General features: G+C 38.7%; 1 protein-coding gene across 2 annotated transcripts in view; it reads right to left on the bottom strand.

Moving 5' to 3' along the window:
- Positions 1-16,107, bottom strand: part of plekhh1 (pleckstrin homology, MyTH4 and FERM domain containing H1) — a 72,964-nt gene that overhangs the window by 32,497 nt on the left and 24,360 nt on the right. For both annotated transcript variants that reach the window (XM_088925939.1, XM_088925940.1), the window contains exons 3-7: positions 6,365-6,427; positions 1,575-1,724; positions 1,115-1,198; positions 705-786; positions 156-341 (exon numbers count right to left, since the gene is read on the bottom strand). In XM_088925939.1, the coding sequence (XP_088782065.1) occupies positions 156-341; positions 705-786; positions 1,115-1,198; positions 1,575-1,724; positions 6,365-6,427 (565 nt within the window). The remainder of the gene's footprint in view (positions 1-155; positions 342-704; positions 787-1,114; positions 1,199-1,574; positions 1,725-6,364; positions 6,428-16,107) is intronic.

The following is a 16,107-nucleotide window of genomic DNA, read 5'->3' as shown; positions in this document are numbered from 1 at the left end:
TATTTCAAATTGTAAAGCTCCCAAGATGCAGTTACGGATTACGGAAGAAAGTGTTCTCAAACTGTTTGAGAGACATGAAGGCACCCCACTTGTTCCATAGCAAGGTGGCTTAATTGTCTCAGTCTTTTCGAATGGGACTCTGTACAGTACTGTACCTTGTGTATTGAGCGTTGGAGAAGGCAGGAAATGAGAGGGTGAATGTTTTCGACCTTCCTCGAATGCCAGGGGACTAGAAGGGCTGCTGGATGCAAAGAGGGGGCTGGAGTGGCTGAGGAGCCCAGACTGAGTCTCTGGAGTTGGGGAGCCAGGACCAACAGGGGACCCCGGACCTTCTAAAAGTGCTGTGCAGAAAGAAGCAGAGGTATTTTCTAATCCATATTCATAAAACTACACATTACCACAAGCTATTACAATTTTTTTTAATGCAATGAAAATGCCACAGAGATTTAAGATATTAGAAGCCCCATATAAACAGTTCTGACATTGTAAAACTAAGAGCTTGTTTTTCCTTTGTAAAGAAAGTGTAACAGAAACAACAGTATGCATCAGATGACAACTACACACTAAAAGAAAAGTCTCTATATAAGCTAAAGGCTATGATTAGTTTTTGCTCACCTTAAAACAGTACAAATCCTTGTTTGTACTGGTAGCTTGAACTTAAAATAAAAAAAACAATAAAAGATTTTCTTAAACAATTTATTTACCCTGAAGCTTGTCTTGAAGAACCAAAATCTGCTCGGCCTGCTTTAGGTTCGCAATCCTTAACTGGTGATTGTCAATTTCCAGCTGTAAGGACACATGTAATCTCAATTTAATGAAAGTAAAACACAAATCTTAACAAAATGATGCATTTGGATCATTTTCATCAAAGTGCCAAATGACACTTCATCCAGAACGACTTGTATTTGTACCTATACAAATACAACAGGATATTTAACTCGAACAATTCCAGTGAAGTAGTTTGTCCAAGGGTACAACAGCAGTGTGTCACCTGGGATTTGAATCCACAACCTTCCAGTTACAAGCAAAGGACCCTAGCCTTATTTAGGAAGGGAATTTGATATTTCCACTCACAGTATTTCCTTTGTGTAACTGATCAGGATAAGTCCCTTACCTCACGCAATTTGAATGTCACCCATTCCTTAATTTTTGCTGCCTTTTCCTCAATGATCTTCGCCTCTTGAGCTCTCAGCACATTCTGAAATAAAAACAAAACATAAATCAGTGTGTGTTTTTCTCATTACAGCAGCTCTTGATTACTTCGGACAAAGAAAAACATATAAATAAAGTTAAACAGATGAAAAAGTCAATAAGTATAAATCACAGCATTTAAAAGGAATTGGGATAGCAACATTAAGATTGTAAGCACCAAAACTGAAACTTTCAAAAAGCTTTAAAAATGTAAATGTACAGTACATAATATTTCTTCACTTGCCTTTGGGGTTTTAAACATTAATACAGTCTCATTTTTTTTTAATATTTAACATAGTTGTTAAAAGTCACATAGAAAACAACTCCTAGTTTTCCACTATCCTCAAAATTAGCAAAAACAATTCAGATAGAATTGTTCTTACCTGCTTCTCCAACTGTAACTCCAGTCTCTTGATCATCGTGTCCTTTTCTTGAATTTGATTAGTCAGTTCTTGGCATCTCCTGTACAAGGAGTTCTCTGATTCGCTGGGCTGTACATTTGCCAATTTGAGCTTTTCTTCCATTACTTGAACCTACAACAGTAAGCCACATCTTCACTTTAGGAGCTTTGCTAAAGCTGAAAAGTGATTTATTAAGCGTTCAGAGAGGTTTCCATTTAACACAGGGTAGTGTAAAAGAACATTGGAGCAGTACAGTACAGTACCATATCACTACAAACTGCACCAACAACAAAATTCTTATTCTATATAACCTCAGGATATTGCATTTGATCTGTGAAGACTTGATTACCCTCTTCAGATTTTGTTTTATGCTGAACACTACACATCACATCACTTTCAATAACGGCTTATCCAATTCAGTGTCAATGTCGCACAGAGCCTATCCCAGGAAGCACTGGGCGCAAGGGATACATTCTGGTTGGGACAGCAGTCCATCACAGGACACACATACTGTATAGGTAGGGATCCGCTTCATCCACCACTGGGTGCACATACAGTACAATATGCATCAACGGCCCTGTGACACATCAAATCGGGTACAGAAAGAAAAAAAAATGCTTCACCAAATGAATTTGGGGGGGAATTGTAAGGATACCAAATTGAGAAAACTCAAAAGTGGAGCTCAGTCGGGTTTAGCTTGTGTTTTATTATCCGTGTCACGTGATCTTTTATTACCAAGCGGTGAGGAGCTCATTTTAAGGCATCATGCAAAGGAAGGCACATCAGCCATGTGTAGCTGATGAGATCAAACTACAAAGATTTAACACTGGTGATGAATGAGGGTTACCAAAAGACAGGTAATACTAGGAGCGTTCCTTCTCTGTTCAGCAAGGAGTGCCTACTACAAAACACAGCTACAACAAAACACTGCAGAAACTGAGCTCTTTCAGGAGTTGTGAATGTTGCCTCATCCAGCAGCAGGCATGGCAGAAAACCTCTCCCTTTGCCTTCAAGATATTTGCATAAACAAGGAGTTGCAAGTGTTCACCATTAGCTGTGAATTTAATTCTCCAGCTGGGATCAGGTGCTTTACTGTAATTAACTGTTCACCCTATACTCCTGTAGAAGAAATTAACACGATGCCTCAAAGGGGGGGAATAAAGTGTTGAGTTTTAAAAGCTGGCAAATTCCACAAATTATGTTGTTCTAATTTTTTTATAGGCAACAGTTGACCACGTTTCTGTGCCAGTTCTTCACTTGCAGATTTTTTTCCCCCCCAGTAATAGTTTAAATATGTTAGAAATATTTGACTAGGCCTCTGAAATGCAGCCACTCCCTCCTGGAATATGTAAGAAAAAGATTAAACCCCTTGGGTTGTTTCTTCTCGCCATCAGGACAAGGCTGGAGGCACGCCCCTCAAAGGCACTCAAACTGTTCCATCCAAAACCAAGAACAATGAAGCATTTCAAAGAAACTTCTTTCCCCCAATCTTGTCCACTTTGCAGGGGACTGTATATTTCTAAACTTAAAAACAAGAAAAACATTACATGGACTAAAGTCAGTTTTAATCTTCAAATTCTGGCTGCAAAATGGTTTCATCACAAGATAAAATGCCATTCTTGGCATGTGTTGCATGAGAATTTACAGTCATACAGATCTTTGTGATCCAAATTCATGGCCCCCTGTATAAGTGATCACTGCGGTGTCCCTTATTCGCTTGCACATTAACATTCAAATGGTGAGGTGCAGACAGGCAGGGATGTCAGGCAGCTGCTGTATGGTTTTGGAGGAACCATCCTTCTGCTCCAAGTATCAATTCGTACTTACAATAGGGGTGCACAGTTATGAACCTGGGGGGCCTGTGTTTCTACAGGTTTTTATTCCTTCTTAGATCTTAACAACTTAAATCAGCTCACTATTGTCTTAATGGGAGCAATTGAACAGCTTCTTCCAGCTCATCAGATGCTGGTGCTTCAAAGAGACCTAGAAAAGCTCCAGACACCCTGGCCCTCCGGAACTAAGATAAGATAAGATTCACTTTATTAGCCATATACAATTTCTTGCATTAGGAATTTGTCTTTTCGCATACCCCAGCTTGCTTTCCATGAGACACACAAGCACACAGACAGGGAGAGAAGCTTGGGGTCAGAGCACAGGGTCAGCCATTTATATGGCGCCCCTGGAGCAGCTGGAGTTAAGGGCCTTGCTCAGGGGCCCAACGGAATAGGATTCTTCTGCCGGCCGCAGGATTTGAACTGGCAACCTTCCAGCTACAGATCTTTAGCCACAGTGCCAGAAACTCCTAGAAACTAGGATTGCCCACTCCTGCGTTCAAGCAATTGGTGGTCCCATTGGATGTCAATCTGACTGGGACGTACCGTGTGACTCACACCGTACATAAAGCTAAAAACATCCGGTCTTAAACACATTTACAACCACAGACTTTATTTCTCAGCCAGCATTTCCAAGAATACAGCTAACGTTTTCCCAATTTAAGGCAGGCCTAAAAATGTAAATTGCAGGTCTAAAACTCCACAGCTTGCAAATCTCTCACTCCACCCAATTTTTCAAAGAGCTGAAAATGTTTTTTTTTAAGTGTAAATAGGACAGTAGTTACAGGTTTGTATGCAATCAAGAGATCGGTTATAGCAGGGGTTTCCAAGAGAGCACTAGAGAGCACCAATCCAGCTGGTCTCACAGGTCATCTGTTCGTCAAGACTGGTAACAACTATAAGCTACAGTACTGATGAATCAAGTAAGTTATCTATTCAATTGAGAGAATTATGGTCATTGAGGACTGAAGAGTATATTTTAGTCCTAAATGATCCCTCAATTACTTAATTTGACATACAGTATCACCTGTTTAATTAATCAGAATAGAATTGCTCCATATCTTTAGAAACCAGTATATTATATAGTTATTGGTCAAACAAAGCCTTCTGGACTGGGGCTCTCCAAGACCAGAGGTGAAGACCTCCCATTTAGAGCTAAAAGTCATACAGAACATTTCTCAGGATAGAGTTAGATAATGCACAGTTCAGGAAATCTTCATGAATTAAAGCCATTGTTCTGCATTTGAGGCTATGCATTTCTGTTATCAAAACAGCATCTCAAAACTTTTCTCTACAGTTATTTCCCAACTTTTAGCCTTCAGGCATTAAAAAAACTTTGTGAATACAAATCTAGCAACAAACAATGCAGAAAATGTAGTTGGATGTCATCGAAAGATCAAAATATGCAAGAAAAATATAGTTAATGAATGTCCCAGCACTTGTTCTTCATCAAATGTGAAATTGGATTAAGATGCAAAGTTTAGCTTTTTCATCTCACCTCATTTAGATAACAAAAAAGGGTCAGCTGAAAAACAGTATCTCGCACTCAAATCAAAACCAAGGGGCTTTTTCCAGATTTGTAAAAACACAAACGTACTGTATGAATCAAGACTGACAGCTGGAAAGATGATCTTAAACGCGATTTGCAAGCAGCAAGGTTGTTATTTTTTCTAATTTACACCATCTGGTTCTGAAGAGGAGGGAGGACGTCAAACCCAAAAGTCTGCTGTCGCCACTGTGAAAGCTGTAGTCGGCACAAGATCAGACCCTTAAACAGATGACTGCTTGTAAATAATATATAATATGCTGTTGCTTACAACAGACAGAAACATGTACAAACAGATATCAGCCTTCTCAAGACCAAATTAGATCCTTTTTTTTCAGTGTATTTGAAGCATCAAGGCTTTACGTTCAGCTTCAAACGACACAGCTCTTTAACTGCCAAAGGCCTCCACTGCAGAAATAGAGATCCTTGATCCACTTCCAGGTCATGGTTTCAGGCAAATTAAGAGTCTATATTCTATTATACCTTGTGGACCTTCTTATTACAGTACTTCTTATTATTATCCATGTTTTATTATTATTTTCCATCCATTTCCTAACCACTTTATCCAATTCAGGGTCCCGGAGCCTATGCCAGCAAGTAACAGGCGCTAGGACTGGATGCCAGTCCATTGAATGGCACGCACTAACACCTGGGCCAATTTTCCCAGAAGCCAATTAGACTACCAGTGTGTTTCTGGGCTGTGGAAGGAAACTGGAGCTCCTGGAGGACAACCTGTGGAACCTGTGAACATGTGGAGAACATACAAATTCCACATAGATAGCACCCACCGTCCTGAATTGAACCCATGACCCCAATGATGTGTGAGGAAGCACTTCTAACCACTGCGCCAACATGCTGTTCTCTCATTCTTAGTCTTATACTTAGTATTAGCCTTAGTCTTAGTCTTATTCTTATTCTTATAGTGCTGAATACCATTCCCTAGAAATAAAAACTCATTATACTTGGAAACAATCAAATGAAAATGCGGCCGCTAGACGTCATTGTGAACGATAATGTTTTGCCTGGGCTTTTGGGCTTTTGAGCTGTATACAGAGGCACCAAACCTGTGTGTTACACAAACTGTGAAACAAGCTTTGTAGGACCTGGGTGCATAAGAAGGATGACTTTTCCAGTTTTCAGATATTATTTGGATTTTTTGCATCCTGCAATTAAGTTTTCCACAGCAGCTATGTTCTTTGGGACCACTATATAATGTATCAAAATAAACAAATGATGAAGGTGTTTAAAGTTTAGTTTGCCGGGGGACATGTTTGACGGCTTAGATTTAAATACGCGTTTTCTAATTCAGGTACAAATGGTGGCTCTGAAATGAGTTCTAATACAGTCATACAAAGTTTGGACAGGGCCCTTGTGGCCTGGGGACGAAAATCTACCTGTTTCTCTGCACTCTCTGCACGCTGGTCCGCCTCCGTAACTCTCTGCTCCAGCTCCTGCATCTGTGGAGAGAGGACAAAGCAGAGCTCAGAGGAGCAGCGAGACAAGCAGAAAAGCAGAGGATGCCTTCCTTTATCTTCGCATATCCAGCATTGTGAGGTTTGCTCTCAAGATGACTCAATCATAGACTGTACAGTTTTGTGTGGGGGGCTGTCAGCATGCGTTGGCTGCAAGGGAACAAGAAAAACTTAAAAAGCAGAAAGAAGAAACACATTAGCTGTTGCGCTTTCTTCAGGTGTGAGGGAGAGAGAGGAAGGTATACTGCAGTAGCAGGACAGAGAAGGTGCAAATGGGCAGAAGGGTGAGAAAGAGTCTCCACCTGAAGATGGATCTGGGAGAGAGGTGCAAAAAAAGCTGAAATCTTCAAATGAATGCAAAGTTTCTAAAAAATAATTTGTCATTGAGAGAAGGGGGATAGTGTAATCCAAGTTTAAGGAGAATCTCGGCTCCTGATGTCTTCCTGGAATAAGAGTCCTCAAATCCTTGCGAAATGAAAGGTCAGTGCGATCAAGGCCAGGCGAGAAATGATCATACTGACTACACTACACTGAGTCTGCCAAATCTCATTTACTATCTCTAGTAACTATCAAGATATTCTGTTCTAATACATAAATTGTATACAAATATCAATGTAAATACAGGATTTTTATAACCCCCTGCTTATGTAGGACAGAATACCTGCTCAGAATATGGGGCATTCCAAACACAAGTGAAATCCTATCGCACTTGTATGCAAATAAAGCGACTCACTTGGAATGTAGGTCAGAAGAAAGGTGTCAGTAGGTGTATTGCAGTTACTGCAGCAAATCCGTCATTAGCTGGGACTTCTCCTGGTTGGGCCATGTAAGACTTGACATATGTAAATGTGACTTTATATGAAAACCTCCCATAGTGACCTTCAGGCTTCAGGGAGGTTTTGGGGTTAGATACAAAACAAGCGAGTAGCAGATGAACAACGCAGAGTGAGCATAATGTGGACACCACCAGTTTTACACTTCAGTCTCACTTTGCTTTCACACATGTGTTGTAACCTCTGTATGTCATCTCACACCTTTTCTGTGAAAATTGTAAATAGCTCTTACTGCAGTCAAATACCATGTGTTTAATTACTGAGCATTACACTGTAAGATAATGAAATGTATAGTACAGTATTTATAAATTCATTAAAAGGTACTGCCTCACCATATGAACAATCACCATATGAGTTTTAGGTTAAACAAGATGTAGTATTTCCAATCTGTTTTTTTCATGTAATGTTTTTCCAATCTTAGGAGCTAGGCTCTCATAAATCATTGAATAGAATCTTCTTTACTCTCATCCTCTGAAATGAAGAACTGACTTTATATTTTATTATTACATTTAAATTTTAAGTTTTTTATAATAAAGGCTTTACATTTTTAGTGCATATAGTACAGGATAGTACCTAATGTTTATGCATTGCCTAACACCTGTTACAATGTACAGTAACTACTGTAACTGTACTGTAAATGAGCAGGAGTATAATGGTTAATCCTCTTCTTTATGCAGTTGCTAATGACTTGAAGCATGTTACTTGAATAATTAACCAGGAATGTAATTTTTCTCATACTTCCTTACTATTCTGTGCTGTATTAAGGGGAGGTATGGGTGTTTGATGGACATTTCGAGGTCTGGAACCAGTTGAAGATTGCATGACACATAATGGGAATAATTTCCGTTATATGAGTATTCACTTTATGAGCAGTTTACAGGGAATGGATGAAGCTTGTATAAAGTTTGCTGTAATTCTCTTTCTCTCCAAAGTTCCATTTATTACTTACTATAAAAAAAACGTATATTTTGTCACGTATGCTATATTTGTTTTTTAATTCTTCAAATTAAAGAGTTTTAAAACATTTTTTCTTTAAGCAAAATATTTTCATTTATATAGAAAAAATCATGAATAGTAATACTCTATGGTATTAAGGCAATGGCTGAAAGTGTGTCACTTCCGACTTAGGTAAAATTCAGGCTACGTAAAAACCTGCGAAATGGAACCTTGATGTACAGTAGGTCAGGAGTGGGTGTACCTGCAAGCCAAAGCACGTCATTAACAAGTCACAAACATCTGGCTGGAAGGAAGTGAGGCTCTCTTTTCCAAAAGAGACAGCCTGACAGCCTGTTTCAGAGTGATCTGTGCACAATGAAAAGAATACTCAAGGTAAATGTGGTTAAAAAGATACTCTTTGTAGAGACAAAATGCCGGCAAGTAGGCAAACATAAGAAAAAAATCCTCCCCTGCTTCCATAGTTTCTGGTTACCAAGCATTCCTGACGATTTCACAGGTCACCGGGCAGATGCCCATATGCCCGCACTCTGAAAGTGGGATAAGCAAACACGATCCTCCTCCTCTGTCTCTGACCCCTGCCCTGGTTCTATGCCCACATCCAAGAATAGCTGACCTCTGAGAATCTCCCAAAATACACAGTGATTTCTGTAAGGTATTGTCTCCCTCTCTCTCAGCAGAAGTCCTTGGATTCAAATGTCTAGTCACTGATGAGTCTTATACATAAGTTAAACATAAGTTCTGTTAAACATATCAGTTCTGTTGTATTTTGCAAGCCATTCTACTACAGTGCATTTGCTCCTTTTATTTACTCAGTACAACCACATTACCAGTTACAGTGTCAGAAATCTTCCGTTCAAGTGCAATCGCATGAATCTCTTGGTTTACAGAATATTTTAGGCATACCTGTGGGCAGGTACTGTATAGTTGGAAAGTGCTTCAGATAATTCAAAGCTCCAGAGCACATTGTGACACTGTATTGTGTCCTTCCTGACCATACCTCCAGTCTAGGGTGCTGAAATGGTGGTTCTGTGTAAAATTAGAGAAGAAATCCTCCATACACCATACAGTGAGTGTTACAGCAAAACACGACTGTGACTAAAAAAATCTAATTCACTCAGTTTCACTAATGAGGGACCATGGTTCCAGAAGGTGCAATGTTATTAATCCTTTATTAGAAGATTAATGATCTTTATGGAATGTTCAATGCAAAATGTTTAAGCACTGCTGGTTGGCAGTTAGCAAAATTTGCCATTAAATAGTTTAGATCTAGTCAAGGATGCACTGAGGTGCATGGAAAAGGGTCAATGGAAATTGTAGCTTACTGCTAATTTTAGTTTGTTTTCATTTTATTGTGCCTTAGTCTAGTTTTACTGGTTAAGTACCTTGAGATGATGCATCATGAAACCTAGTTTATGAAATGGTTCTTATTATTATCAAGGTGATATAAAGAGCAGAGCTTTGATCGATTCAAGTTTTGAGAGCCATGGGCTCTTCTACAAATCACACTCATGACGCAATTGAATTTACATTCTCTTTTTTCTTCATTCACATTGAGGAATATAAAAAACCGGCAGAGGTGTTGTTCTGGTGATCTGCACAGTTCGGGAGATGGCAGAGCTCATATTCCTCCAGTAGGAGGGAGTAGTAGTGGTTTCTTCACTACTGGCGAGAGGATGGGGAAATAAAAACTAAAGGAAATGTGCCGGCTCTATAATATGTAAAGTGGTTCCCAGCCTAAGTACCAGTCTGCGGTGAGATGGCTTTTCCTCTCAAGCCAGCCACAGGTATCTCTCCACAGTTCTCCTGCTTTTATTTGAAACAGATGCAGAGCTGAGTCTCCAATGTGAAACTACTGAACCTGTTTTGAGTTAAATTCCCATATGTGGAGGACTGGTTTCAGCACTTCAGTAATGACAGTCAACTGCGCTTTGTGTTCCATTTAAACCATTTACAACATTTACACAGAAGAAAATGCTAATTGTCTTGCATGTAGGCATTGACAACTTCCTATTGCCATTTAATACAGTCGGGTTACAAGAGCCAGCGGCCATATCACCCTGCAGCTCTCAACTGGCTACCCACTGAAGCTAAGCAGGGTTGAGCCTGGTCAGTTTCTCAATTTCCCTTCGGGATCAATAAAGTCTTATCTATCTAACTGGATGAGAGACCTCCTGAGGAGCTATGGTTGCTTCTGGAAATGGTGTTAGTGAGACCAGCAAGGTCGCCCACCTTGCGGTCTGTGTGGGTCCTAATGCTCCAGTATAGTGGCGGGGACACTATACTGTAGTGGGCACCGTCTTTCGGATGCGACGTTAAACCAAGGTCCTGACTCTCAGTTGTCATTAAGGATCCCTGGGCATTTTCTCGATAAGAGTAGGGAGTTATTATGGGCCAAATTTCCCCCCTCGGCCTTTATCGTGACCTCCAAATTATCCCCATGTACGATTGGCTTGCACTTGCCCTGCGATGGACTGGTGCCTCGTCCAGGGTGTATCCTGCCTTGTGCTCGTTGCTTGACGGGTAGGCTCCGGCTTCCCGCAACACCGTATGGTATAAAGCAGTTTGGCGAATGATATGACATGACATTCATGTACAGAAGAATAAGTAGATAGGGATTTTGAAGAAGGAGTCTAAATGAATTGTCATTCCATTCATTTGAGGCATTTTAATTTATGATTAGCCGTCTGGGACACTGCTATTAGAATACCATTCTGTAAAAATGCCTAACAGGATTTCAGAACCCCCTGCTTATGCCAAACAGAATACCTGTTCAGAATATGGGGTATTCCAAACGCAAGTGAAATCCTATCATACTTGAATACAAATGTAGTGACTCACTTGGAATGTAGGTCTGAACAAACATGTCACTAGGTGTATTGCATGATTTGAAGTACTTTAAAATGGTTGTTAAAAATTACTTTACACTAACAAGGGATGAAAAAACACTCGTAAAACAGAACAGGACCAGAGTTGGGCAGCCCTGTTTTACAGATTGTATGAGCCCATCTCCCAAGTGTTAGATATCATTGTTAGTGTGAAAAATAAATATGGAGGCAGACGTCAGGACTAAGGTATCACAAAGTCAAATACTGAATAATCCTGAACAAATAAAAACAAAAAAATAACTTCTGGTCTAAAGCTCCTTAGAGCCCTCCCACTCCACCATCCTGAAGCAGATAAAAACCGGTTCACTAAAAGTCACTCTCAACGAATAACCTGAAACCAGTAAGGATGTATTAAGAACTTGGTATTACCCAGACAAATTTCTTAGGGAGGAAAGAGTATTACCAGCTAGGTAATGAACCCACTCTCCCAGCAGAAGGGCTAATAAACCACCAGGGCTATTAGCAAAAATGTAAATTTAAACAAAAACAAAAAAAAAATTATATAAACCATAAAACACACATAATCTTTACATACAGATGTTATGTACAGTAACAGGACAGCAGGTGCCTTTAGCTTATTTCATCTTGTGTTGCCGTCTTCAACAAAACTCTTGAAACAATTTGAAAACAGCAGTATCTTTCTTGGATACAGTCTAAAGTTTATTTCCCCTTTCACTTATAGGAACATATTCAAGAACACAAAAACATTTGCTTTGGTGTTTCCTGGCTTGAAATGCAGCCCATTTTAAATATCCAAATTATTTTTACGTGACTAACATCTTCGTACTTGTTCAATAACCTTCAGAAAACTGAGAAAGAAAATGTGATCTGGAGCAAAAATGAAAAAAAAAAGCTTTGAAAGTCTTCCTGGCCTGGCCAAAAGCTTATGCTTAACAAGCAAAATCTACCTCCCATTTCCTTCATTCCAGCTCCCAAGTTTTGCAATAAAACCACACTGGACCACCGTGTATGAGTCCAGCTCACGTTATTATATAATCTTGAACATATATCTTTAAAGTCTTCAGTAACAGCCACCCCCCCAAAAAAAGAACAGAAAGAAAGGGGGCCTGTTTTAAAGTGGAGGACAGCCCTGTATTCTCCAAAGGAATAGGACTGTGCTTCCCCACTTTCCAGGAGTTTTTCCTTCTCTTTCAATGGAATTCTGCCTGCAGGCCAAGATTTTTAACTTCCTTCACCTCAGAGGCTGTCTGTCAAGGGCTCTGCGTTCTGTCATAAGAACTTAAAGAAAGGTTACAAAAGAGCTTGTTTGATCGCTGGTAGCTAGTTGATCCAAGGAGTTTATTCAGCCCTTTCTTGAAAGAAGCCCAGGATATCAGCTTTGATCTACTTCCTACCATTGGGTATATAGTTCTAGAATAATTTTTTTATTTAAAAAAGTGCCTCCTGATCATCTAAATGTGTTATGTTATTTTGCTGTGTCTATCTGCTAATACATGAGAAAGGAAAGACTTTGTCTTCCTTCTGGATGCTTAAAGTATGTGTTCCTCCTTTTATAGACAACAAGTTTGTGTCACACACAGAACCAGAAATATCCATAACCAGTCAATAGTCATGGCAGAGGGAATGAAAGACACCCTATTTAGAGTCCAAAAAGACATTGACAAGTGCTAAGCTCCACACAATTAAAGAACACCTTTATACACACACAGTGGAGCAGTGATCTTCCATATGTGCTCCATTTTTATACACTGCTTGTTCAGGTTCAAGTTTTTGAGAAGGGAATATGCTCTTTCCAGAAACTCTATACTGGGTTGACGTAGGTATGAAGCATATCAGAGGACTGACATTTAGTGTCAGTACTGCACAAATAACAGTCATTCTTACAGAACTCAAAAGGAAAAGAAATAAGCCCGCCCAATGCTATCAGAACACTTTTCATCTGTATGGTTCTGTATCTTTCACCAATGACCCTCAGCAAGCACTGCATAAGCCAATACTTCAATTGAAAATACTATATGTGAACACACTGAGAGACATTGTGTATTTTGATTTATTGGGCAAAGCAAAAAATGACCATGGGCTAAGTAAAACTAGATTGATTAAGGTTTTCCCTGTATACTAAAACATAGAAGCAATCATACAAACACTTTGATCTGATAATTAAACTTCCAAACAACAATTTTAATACAAATACCCACTTTACAATAAAAGCTTTTCCCAATTCAAAAAAGTGTTTTTTTATAAAGAACAGCTAATATGCATTTTTTATTCTGGGGAGAACAATATTGAATAATTTTTGTTTGCAATAATATTCTGTCAGAAAAAAAAACTGACCAGTAATTATGGTAAAAAAATATAATATTGACATGTTCAGTGACTGACTTCACATTTTAACAAGATCACTTTGTTCATGTTTTGATGTATTAATAAATTAATTTTAATTATTAATTTATTAATTAATTTTTAATGCCACTAATTGTATAATTCCATTACCAGGCTTGTAATGTGTTTACAACTGATATCTTTGTTTCACCAGCACAGAAATCTTCCAACTCAGATAAATAATAGGATTTATTAATTTGTTACTGTTTACAGAAAAACAATATTAAAAATTCATAGAATCATAGATATTTTCAAGAAGTCACAGATCTTAACCATTAGCTAAACCACCATAGAAATGTTACTACTATGCATCATTTTCTATATACAATATTTTATAAAATAAACAATATCTTCAAAGGTCAACTTATATGTAATCCCCACTACAAGACCATAAAATGATGAAGGATCTTATCTTTTCCTGTAAAATGCTACATGTTTTATTATGTTCTACATACAGTATTTACAGCTTTACAAGGGCAGTGACTTTTCCACAGTAAAGTGTGGTGAGTTACTAGCTCCCCTCCAAACATGGCTCATGTTTGCTGCCAGGTTAATAATAGGAAACAGTATAGCTACTAGGCAGTTTATAGTTAACTCATTAATAATACAACTTTTATTTTCCCTCATTTATGAGTGGTTTAAAAGAAAACTTCCAGCTAGAAAGTCACCACCGCTTCTTTTGAAGACCACAGTTTCTGAACCCAAAAGGTCTTTAGGGCTCAGCTGTCCTGAATACAACTTCAGGCCTACAAGCAGGCCTGCTTTTACCCCAATGCTGGAACTGGGGGCCACACACCTGCTGTTTGTGATCCAGCCAAGCTCTCAGCTCCACAACTGAATCGTCAATTGACTTAATAAGATTAATATGACCATTTCAACTTTTCAGAGTAACTTAAATATGTCAGAGGTCATCTATTAACTTCTGAATTTCATAAGTTAAATAAAATCTCAGGTTTTGAAGTTGAACAAAAACACTGGCAAATATTTCAATCAACCAGCTAGTTAATTCATTTAATGCTTCCATGAAGTAATTTATGCAGCAGGAATGAAAAGCAGCAGGTGTGTGGTCACTTAGGATTGAGAACCCCTGGTCGAGAGGTCAGGATCTGACTTCAATGTGAGAAAGGACAGAGCAGCTGGAATCAGGAGCTGTAAAGATTACCTCTTTGTCCAGTACCGCTCCAGGCCATACTCTTCATCTGCCTTACAGCAGCAGATCCCCGTGGGGACTGGTTTATTGACGTTTCCATTTCTGTGGTGATACATAAAGGCTGCCAATAGCTGCATGCTTAAAGGTAAAATAAACAACTAAACGGATAACATAGTAGTTCAGGTGGGTAGCTGCGTCAGCATGCGTAGGCTGCAAAGGAACAAGTAATAGGTTTATTCCATGCTGAAAAAAAGAAAGAGAACACAACGTTTCGGCCGTGGAGCCTTCTTCAGGTGTAACGGATAACTACAGGACAAGCTCACCTAGGAAAGTACAACTCAACAGCATATTATCCTACAGAAGAATAGGTTAATTTCTAAAAACTGTAAGAGGATATACGACTAATTCTTGAGAGTTAAAGCTGAAGTGAATGTCCAGATTGCAGCCATGCGGTTAATTATTTGGATTCACTTGAGTGGAACTCAAGGAAAATAATAGATTGGGTTTATGCATTGGTTACCCTGTGTAGAACAACTCAGGTTCTTCCACTAAAAGCAGTTCAGTGAAATTGAGTTTTTCAATTAAAAATATTGACAGAGGAGGTGTGGAAAGAGGTCTAGGAGAATGCTAAAAATAACTTTCTATATCAGGATGAAAGCTATTCAATGTAAGATAACACATATAGTACATACAGTTTATTTCCCAGTACTCAAAGCATATTCTGAACAGGTTTATTTGCACTCTGTCCCAAGTGCAAAAAGGACTCAGTATGGCTGTATTAGGCTACTAAAATACTGGTGGGATATCTCTCAAGAAGTCCAGAAAATTTTAGGTATTGAGGTCAGAAAGGATTCAGTGTCTGTCTTACTTAGCCTTCCAAGTAGCCATAACTAATAACATTAAGAAATGCTCTACAATATGTTAACATTCTGTGCATTCTGTGCTGTGGATCTCAGATGAGATACTATAGCAAGTTGGCATAGGAGCATAACAGAGTATGTCCCTTTAGATCGCTTAACTTGTGCCTTACACTCAAACCTTCATATCTTTTATAACGTGTAGGAGCCCTTCTTGGCACACATTGATCTAGACCTCACAGCCATACTGACAAGAGAAGTTACATAATGTAATAAAGCTCGCCAATTTATGACACGTACTGTATGTCCTGAGGCCATGTATACTGTATCTGTAAAATAAACACATCTACTTAAGATGAGCCCCCTTTTCTCTTTTTCTCTGTTCCTTTTCATCTCTTTTTATTTTATATATCTGTAGTCATGGAAGAAGAAAAGTTAATAAACATAGTTTCAATAAATTTTCAATCAAAGATAATAATGGGAACCTTTTAGATGACAATGGGGAATAAATAAATATATAATTCAGATGCTTACCTAGAAAAAAAATCATATTATTTCCCAGGAAAAGTTTATAGTAAAAATATCAGCATAGAAGAAGCAGACATATTGCTGGTAAGGTATTAACAGAATTTATTATAAA

This window comes from Atractosteus spatula, chromosome 9 (genome assembly GCF_055471065.1).
Source record: "Atractosteus spatula isolate fAtrSpa1 chromosome 9, fAtrSpa1.hap1, whole genome shotgun sequence".
Taxonomy (NCBI): Eukaryota; Metazoa; Chordata; class Actinopteri; order Semionotiformes; family Lepisosteidae; genus Atractosteus; species Atractosteus spatula.
This window is presented reverse-complemented; position numbering and strand designations above follow the sequence as displayed.